General features: G+C 42.2%; 1 protein-coding gene across 2 annotated transcripts in view; it reads right to left on the bottom strand.

The window, feature by feature from the left end:
* LOC147439038 (apoptosis inhibitor 5-like protein API5) overlaps positions 1-7425 on the bottom strand; it is a 39857-nt gene extending 32432 nt beyond the window's left edge. The window contains exons 1-9 of one of the 2 annotated variants that reach the window (XM_086484984.1): positions 7104-7425; positions 6621-6782; positions 4935-5034; positions 3860-3925; positions 3651-3733; positions 3502-3576; positions 3273-3422; positions 3107-3172; positions 2963-3028 (exon numbers count right to left, since the gene is read on the bottom strand). In XM_086484984.1, the coding sequence (XP_086341110.1) occupies positions 2963-3028; positions 3107-3172; positions 3273-3422; positions 3502-3576; positions 3651-3733; positions 3860-3925; positions 4935-5034; positions 6621-6782; positions 7104-7184 (849 nt within the window). In that variant the 5' untranslated portion in view covers positions 7185-7425. The remainder of the gene's footprint in view (positions 1-2962; positions 3029-3106; positions 3173-3272; positions 3423-3501; positions 3577-3650; positions 3734-3859; positions 3926-4934; positions 5035-6620; positions 6783-7103) is intronic. The other variant, XM_086484983.1, reaches the window with a different exon arrangement.
* Positions 7426-9062: the final 1637 nt, after the last annotated feature.

The following is a 9062-nucleotide window of genomic DNA, read 5'->3' on the forward strand; positions in this document are numbered from 1 at the left end:
AAGAAACCCCATTTCACATGACCCATTAATTCTTGGATAGAATCCGACTTTTATTCAAGGCAGTAATCTCGGATCTCTGTATGGAGTCCGCAGCAAAACCGCTCAATCAGTTCCTTAAAGGTGACCGTCTTGACTGAAGAGGTCGGTAGAAAAGAGTCCCAAAATCTCTTGCAATATGCATCCAAAGAATCTTCCTTGGTCATCCGAAGATGGTTCCACGCGGTTCTTACATCCCCCGCTCGTACTCCCGGGTCAGCCAAGAAGAAATAAAGAGCCGTTTGAATTTCAACCACTTTATTGGGGCTTCTTTCCTTAGAAGAAGAGTGACCATGTTCGAGCATTTGCTTTTAGAAAAGATGCAACCCTCCTGATCTTGGAGTGCTCTAAGTAATGCCCTCCAAAGAAGGCTATGTCAAACTGTTGGATGAAGGCCAAAGCCCTCGAAGCATCTCAGAATCCAAAAAAGGATTCAAGTTTAATTGATTGTCCACCCTCATTGAATTCCTTTGTCTTTTTGCTCTTATCTTCGAGGAAGTCGTATTGGTTGGCTTTGTAAAAGTGCTTCTTCGCATAAAACATGTGGTCGTCAAGGTCCGAACTGTCAAAGGATGACTCCTCCGAAGAGCTATCAGAAACTAGTCAAAATCTAAGTTTCTTTCCCTTTTTCTTGTTCTTTCTGAAGCTTTGCTTTTTACTTCGCTTCTTGCTCTTTTTGTCCTCCTTACTCGAGTCAGAAGAGCTAGAAGAACCGTCAGAAGAAGAGGAAGAAGAACTGGGTAGTCCTAAACGCACACGCTTCTTCTGCTTTCTTGCAGATGCAAAAGAAGATTGATGGCCCAAGTAACCAAGGTAGTCAGTCCCCTTCTTGCGCTTCTTTGATAGCTTTTTCGATTGATTCTTCGTGTCCAAAAGCTGACTTATTTTGGTTTGAACCACCTTTGAAGTTCTTCTTTTGTAAACATCCTCGAAGTAGGAAGTTTCTTGATCGCCGGTTTAATTGGTGGTTAGGTGGCTTTCTGCCACTGAGTATGCACTTCAGCCATGGATTGCTGAGTCAAAAATTTTGCAAACTGGGGATCTTTAGCAAACTGAAGCATCTACTTTGTGCACTCGTCAACCTGTTGTCGACGTTGCATCTCCAAAAGTTCATACTGTGTAGGCCGAGGTGGCCCGTACTCATCTTCTATTAAGTTGTTTGAATTTTCTCAGTTGCCTCCTCTCACCTTAGCGGTTGCAGAAGAGGTCGATTGATTCTTTTCAAAATCCAAAAGTGTAGCGAGAAAAGGAATTGGATTTCCCGTTAGAAGAGAAATGGATCGTGCACTGATACCACTGTAGCAAACTTGGACACCCCAAGTCAAGACTCTACTGCAACACAAACGAGATTCACTTCAAACGTCACAAATTTAAGAGAGTCGACACAGCCCGACGTAGTTCCATGCCAAGAGATACTGGCCCCAAAGACTGGGGCGACTTTTGGTATTACTTTTATATTAATCTTTGAGTAAAGTACAATTGCCCGCGGGTGCTCACTCTCAGACTCTGCGTCCAGATGCTCTGCAGAATGAGCCACTGAGCCCCTTGGGTTCATTATAAAGCTTCCAAGGGATGCTAAAAGCAGAGCCCCAAAAGCACTAAACTTAAAAGCTTTTATCCCCAAAAGCTAGCGCTGCCAAAAGCAGTTAGCACATTCTGCAAAACCGTACAGTGCCACGTCATCGTTGTCAGCGAAAAGTGTGAAAAATCTGTACGCTGGCACGTCAGCCAGTTAGCGCTTTTTCCAGGCATCCGTATTGTCAGGCCACGTCAGCACGTCCGTGAGAGTGTGTACGGACACTACCACGTCATCAATTTGTGACACTAGACAAGACAAGCTTTTCACACCCAAAAGCGAGGCTTCAAAGTAAAGATAGAAAAAAGCATACATAAACCAAGCTTCACTTACCCACACACTAAAGCAAGAAAGACACATGTCAAAAACAAGACAAACAAAACAAGAACAAAAGCAATAAAACAAACCAAAGAAACAAAAGAACCCTCGCCCACAGTTGTGACACAACACCATACGACAAGAGCAGCAAGCAGACATCAGCATGGCGAAGAAAAAGATGCATACCGAGCGCTTCCCCACATCAGCAACACCTCTCAACGATTCCATCTCTACTAGACAGCACGCAAAACCAAACCAAATATTAAAATCTCTCTCTCTCTCTCTCTCTCTCTCTCTCTCTCTCTCTCACACCAAGGTTGTAAGGTACGTAGTATTCGGTACGTACTGTACATTGTACAGTATGGATTGGGCCATAAGGTACGTAAAATTCGTAGTATATTTTTTAAAAGCTAAAAATACAAAGAATTTCAATTTTATATACAACCTATCTAGTTTAAACACACTGCACAATACTTAAACATAGCCACAACTTTCAAAAAACACTTAAAATCACCCCACAAGTTAAGTAACCTCTAGATAACTCTGCAACACAATTAACGCACACTTCTAAGTTGAATACAAAACTTATAATCTTTCGCGAGGTCAGGACTCTAGAGTGCCTCCTTGCAAACTCCAAACACAAAAGAAGGGAGGGAGGGAGGGAGAAAGAACCTTATCGGTGGCGGCAAATCCTTCCTTGGTCTCTGTGCAGACACTGTGCAGAGACTCTATTCTACTCTCTGATTCTCTGTTGTGATAATAACCAATATAGGATAGGTGGACTTATAAGGCCTCGCCCACCTAATCCGACCACGGGGAATAGGCACTGTCGGCGAAATTTTTTTTCCAGAGATTTTTTTTCAGAGGTTTTGTTTTTCCTTTTTTTTTTCTTTTTTTGGGTACGTACGGTACGTATGGATACCGTACGGTACGGAACCATACCGTACGTATGTACGGAAACAACCTTCACACACACACACACACACACACACACAATGGTGTATCCACAACTTAAGGAAATTCTCCTCTTACCATATCAAAAACAGGAAGCAGATGCTTGTTGATATAATTCAAAAATTTGTTGTTTGAGGCACCTCTCTGCACGCAGTGCAATAAAGATTACATTAAACGTTGATTCAATAACAAAAATGTGTACTTCTATTTAAAATAACTTACCATATAGATTGGAAGGGCCAGATATAAGCAGGACATGAGTCTATCTATATGATCTGTGTCAGAAACCTGCTTAGAGCAGGAAAAGAGGGATCAGATTGCGCGCAAGCTTGGGGGGGCAGGGGGGGGGGGGGGGGGGGGGGGGACGTATCATCGGGAGTCAACTCACATTAAACTGTGCATCTAAGTCTGCTTGCCCCTCTACTATCTCCAAGAGCTCTTGGATTCGCTCAGAAGATGCCTTATCCCCAAAAATGGAGAGCCCTTTTAAAAAATCCATAAACATCTTGAACTCTGCTCCTGTAACATCTTGTAAGCTCTGGACAAAAAGTATCTTAATGGCAACTATCTCATAGGTTAGCAACAATTCAAAGTTCAAAAGGTAAAAGTTCCCTCACTTTCTTTATTAGATCTGTCACATGCCTCTCCATCTCCTCTTGTGGCTTCAGGAACTCTGCTTTCATAGGAAACACCTACATACACACACATACACGTAAGAAGGCTGACACTATATAAAAACATACAGTCTTTGACAAATCATAGGCACCTTGTCTTTCACAAACAAAAGCACTTTCTCCCTGACATTCTCATCGGGGCTCTCTACATGCTCAAATAGAGCAGTTAGAGATGCTGTTTATAAAAAGAAAACAAGTAAGACAAAAGCCAAAGCAAGCCAACAACTGTATCTAATGACGTAAAACAAATTGAACGAATGCAGTCATATTTAGAAGGTGGAAAAGGCTAATCCAAATGAACCTTTCGGATCTTGCCGTAGGAGAGACATGAGTGCCTTTTGTACAGCATCCTTCTCCAAACTTTCCTCTGATAGAAACCAGGCCAGAACAAAAATAAACAATTGTGACTTTATAATACTTCCCCTTGTAGTAGCGATCATATCAAAACAGCAGTATTGCAATTTGTATGTTGTTGGAAAAATGTCGATCAGACAAACATCTAAACACTAATAATTTTCACAATAGAAGTAGAAGAGAGAACTTTTTGAGCTTAAATAGGCTCCAGGTAAATGAGGGAAAAATCTTCTTTGCCACGACCCCTCCAGTGTGAGGACAAGTACACGAACCATAGTCACACATAATGGAGATTGGAGAACACATGACAATCAACAGAAGACAAGGGATCGGAAGGAAAAGAAAATTAAAGACAGGCACACACACACACACGCACACACACACACAGAGAGAGAGAGAGAGAGAGAGAGAGAGAGAGAGGAGTTGCAACACAAAGGTCAAAAATAAATAGTGGCAATTTTTTCTTCAGTACTGAATTTAACACACAAGCCATCAAACGGTTGTAAAATGCCATTCCCAGGAGGGAACATCAACTAAGAATGTTATGGCAAAAGGAAACGCCGAGGACCAGTTTCCCGATTCCAGAATGCATGGGAACTGATCGGTGCATGCATCCCCGAATAGAAGATACCTTCACAACTAGTTCCCCATAAGAATCCACAATCAAAACCGCTTTTGTATACTCCGCAGTGCTAATTACTTTAGAGACCCTCACATGCAACTTACATTGTCGGTGGTGCACAATAGTAGTTTGAAGTAACAGGACAGAAGATCCCCTAAGAGAAATACAGACAATCCTGGCGATGGTGTCACAAAATAAATAAAGTTAATCTATAAAAATCACATTGAAAAACCAAACTATCAATTTCCTTCCAATTAACTACTACTGGAAGCACACTACCTTCATCAGAATGTTTTTTTCTAAACTGTCAATTCCTTTCAATGAACTACCAATGGAAGCACTCTACCTTCATCAAGGCAATTCGCAATGAGTTTCACCTAAAGCACAGCAGAGAACCAACCTGCAAGAAGTAGCTGACCAAGTACATCAGCAATTTTTGGAAGATGTCGAGGAGTGTCTTTGCAAAGCAAAGGAAGACCTCTAATTGCCTGCACCCTTATCTGCAGTAAGCACAACTGATATTAAGCATACCCACCAGTAGCAATTAAAAAGTCAAATTTTGTGGAATATATCTGGAGCAAGGAAACTTCATAAACATGATTTCACAGCATCTCCTGCCAGATAGGGAAGGCCAAACAAAGACCATCTCATATGTTGGGGGAAACAAGAAGTGAGTTTCTGAAAGGGTAAAAAAAAACGTTACAAGGTAAAACTTTCAGAGCTTCTGTCCTAGCCAGCAGACCGACCAAGAACAGGTCCTTTGGTGAGGGAACTACTTGATTCTCCATGGACCCACACTCTGGTGCTTGGATAAAATGGATTCATGTGATCTCAAAGAATGAAACAAGACTGAACCCAATGATTTGCAGTTGATCAACAATGAAAATTGCCTTATCAGCAGCTTCTGTCCAAAGCACACAAGTTACCAAATTCACTGGCCAACAATGGTGAAGTCTGACCCCCACTTCCAACACACGAAGGTTCAAAGAAATGCGAACTTTCATCTCTCTGAGCCGTAATAAACTTCTCAGATACAACGCAAATTAACCCCCCTGCCCGTTGGTTCCAAACATGTCTTGCATGGAACTGGTGAAGCATTTAGCAATCCCTTATATGGTTTAGGTGCACTGCTGACCTATTCCAGCACCACTTGATAATGAATTTGCATTCTTTCTGCACACTTGACTCGGCATTCTTTTAGGAGAATATCCTTCTGAGTTCTAAGCAGGAGCTAGAATGAAATGTGAAGGCAGTCAGGGTATTGTTCCCTGAGATTCTCATAAAAAATATGAATGCAGTCAGGGCATTGAGTCTTGACATTCTGTAGAAAACCTGACTGAACATTCTTGAGATTGCTCAAAAACTGGCCATGAACACCCACATCGCGACTAGTGGGCTCAGCATGGGCAACTCCAGTGAAGCACCGGACAGAATGACAACTTTACATGAAGGGCTGAAATTCAGTAAACTGCCAAAACCCTTTTTCCCAGGCTGTCAGATCCACAACAACATAACCTTCGTTACTGAAAGTCTTGGCAACTTGTAAAATTTGAAACAACATGCACCCTCCTTTTGGCCAAACAAACCGGTTTTTCAGACACCCAGTTCACCATCAATACAAATTTGCAACTGAAATCTTGATGAAGCTGCATTTTTCCAGCCACCAACTTTGCACTCTTCCCCAGCAAACAGAAAGAAGGGCTCACTAAAGACATCCCCACACATTTGTCCACATCAAACCGTGCTGCAGTTCGGCATGAAGGAAGTCAAGCCCCAAATTTGACACCACAGGGAATGGCAAGTGCCTCTCAAAGTCCATGCAGTTGAGAGAACCTAAATGGGTGCCTCTCCTCAAGTTTTACATCCTCGTAGCCACCTGTTGGCTGGTGAGAGCAAGCAATCCTGACTGCGATATCGTCGAAACTGACTTCGGCTAACCATCCCCAAGCTTGCTAGTGGCAACTTTATAAGGTAACTCTTTTGGAGTGCAGAAAGATTTCACCCTATGAAGTCCCCAGACTGCCAAACTTATCTGCTGCCTTGTGAGAAAAGAAACACATCCCAGTAAAGGGTAAAAGAAACTCACCCCCAGCTCATCCTCTTCGCATAAATCCAGCTGTGCATTGATGGCTTCAGATGAGAGATTTGGGAAATGCTTAAAAAAACGTGGTATAAGCTGCGCAGCAAGCTGCTTAGACTTGCTACTTCCTTTGGCTGCTGTAATAATGCCGACATAATCGCTCTCATTCTGAACAAAAGCAAAAAGAGAACCTTATTAAATATATATACATATCATTGCCTGACCGATTCATATGCAAACAAATTAAAACGCAAAACTACCTAAAAGGATGCTGAGAACAGTGAGAAGGGACAAAGCAGGATCAACCATCCTTGAATGCATGCAAGCAGCAACAAGGAGAAAACCTGTGACTTGACATGGTGCACGCTGAAAGCCCAAGGGTTTCATTCTTGTTGATAGATTTTGTGTGTGTGTGTGTGTGTGTGTGTGTGTGTGTGTGTGTGTGGGTGGCACGTGCGCACAGAGTCACACCTAGTAAAATCCACATACCTTAGTTCCCGAAGAATCGGCCAGGCGCTGTCCAAACTCATAAAGCTTTTCCACGAGAGCCGCTTCATCAGTGGGTGTCATGGCAAAAGGGAAGCGATAAGTATCTGAGTATAGAAAATTAGGGTTAATTTACTTTGCAACTGAGTGATTGACGTTTCTCCTCTGCTTTGTTCAGCTAAGCGTTGAGAACACAGCGCAGGGGGTTTGATGTCGAGCTTATTGCGGAAGGCGAAATGAAAATGGAGCAAAACAGTGAAGAAGCTATGGCGAAAATAACCACCACCTCAGATCAGTCGCTTTAATTAGGGAACCCTATGTCCTCATGCTCGCTTTCATTTTAATTTATATCAACTATAGTCATGCTTGGTCGGCCTTGTACGATTTCTTTTTTTGATGCTAAAATAGAACATCCATCCATAGAACATAACAGGACATACCTAGATTGATATCAGCATCTACTACAAAAGAAGTGTGTATCTATTTGATATATAAATATGATGGTCAAAATGGAACATGTACTAATGAGGAAAACATGTAGCTAAACTAAACTTAAGGAAGCATTGACAAACTCAAAAAACATCAAATAACATAAAAATTAAATTGCACTATCGACCTGATAAACGTGTACAAGTGTCGTCCAATTGTCCAACCCGGAGGACAATGTTTGTGTCAAGTTACATAAAACCAATGTGAATAGTTAAACATTTTGTCTTGCAATGAAACACCACGGATTGGAAATGCTAAGTATATAGTACATGTCATGCATAAGTACCATAGAAAAGTATGGTGGAGAGTTGGCATTGTGGTCTCTCCAGAAATAATAAGAAACGAAAGTCGTGCCCTGTCCCGTAGCATTTATGTATTGCGCCAAGCAAACATATAGGCATAGGAAATTGGATGAAGATAACAGACCTTGCAATGTTTTCGAGCTGGAGTCGTGCTTGTGTAGTCGAAACGTCCATTGTTGTGAACATATGTTCTTTTTGTGACACACAAAACAGGAGGTAATACAAATACAAAATATCTAGGAGATAGATTAAACTTAAAGAGAAGCACAGATAACTTTATGTTTTACGTTATAGACAATATAGGGTTTATTGTAGTGATGAGTTCTTAGTTCATAACTTTCGGCATCGCAATCATTGCAATAGAATGACTCAATTAGCAAGTTGCAAATACTGAGGTGGGTGAACGTCTCATTTAGCGGTAGGCTAATATTAAACGTAGTGAGAGTTTTTTATGTGAGGCACCTAGCCATCAATTTGGATCTAGGATAATGGTCTAGATCATGCCAAGCGGCCAACTCGAGGAGAGGTCAAATGAGGCCAACAGCGGCCTCTTGGCCAACGCCAACACGATAGGCGGCACCATCAGTGCCACTGACACCCTCTCCCTCTGCACCACCTCCAACACCGCCCCTATCTCAAACCTTTCCATAATGGCTATTGCGGTCCCCACAAGTAAGCCCGCCAGCATGATTGACAACGAATATATGCGAAACGTGGGAAGCACACATAGCATTGCATCCTCCTCCCCAAACCACATATTGGGATTATCGCCATCCACCTACTACACAATGCTCATCACCAATTGTCGCTGCATCAACATCACCCCCTTCCACAACCCTTTTGTCCACGACGAGTATGGCAGAGCCATGACATCTTCAGGGTTTATCTCCACCTCTAAGCGCACACACACACAACCCCCCCCCCCCCCCCCCCCCCCCCCGCGGCGGAATGCGTTGGATGTGTTCAGACTGCTATTTCAGGTTAGTACTTAAAACTAAAGATGTTAGACTCAGATAGCACGTCAGACTAAGACTTAAAATTACTGGAACTGAATAGACAAAACACTGGATGTCATAAAAATCAATGTCTAATTCTCCCAAATGATGTTAAAATGATCATTTAATATGGGGAAGTACCAGGGGAGTAAAAGCTAGGATATTGGTAAGGCTGC

The sequence above is a fragment of the Adiantum capillus-veneris genome, chromosome 16, assembly GCF_014529385.1.
Source record: "Adiantum capillus-veneris isolate H3 chromosome 16, ASM1452938v2, whole genome shotgun sequence".
Classification (NCBI taxonomy): Eukaryota; Viridiplantae; Streptophyta; class Polypodiopsida; order Polypodiales; family Pteridaceae; genus Adiantum; species Adiantum capillus-veneris.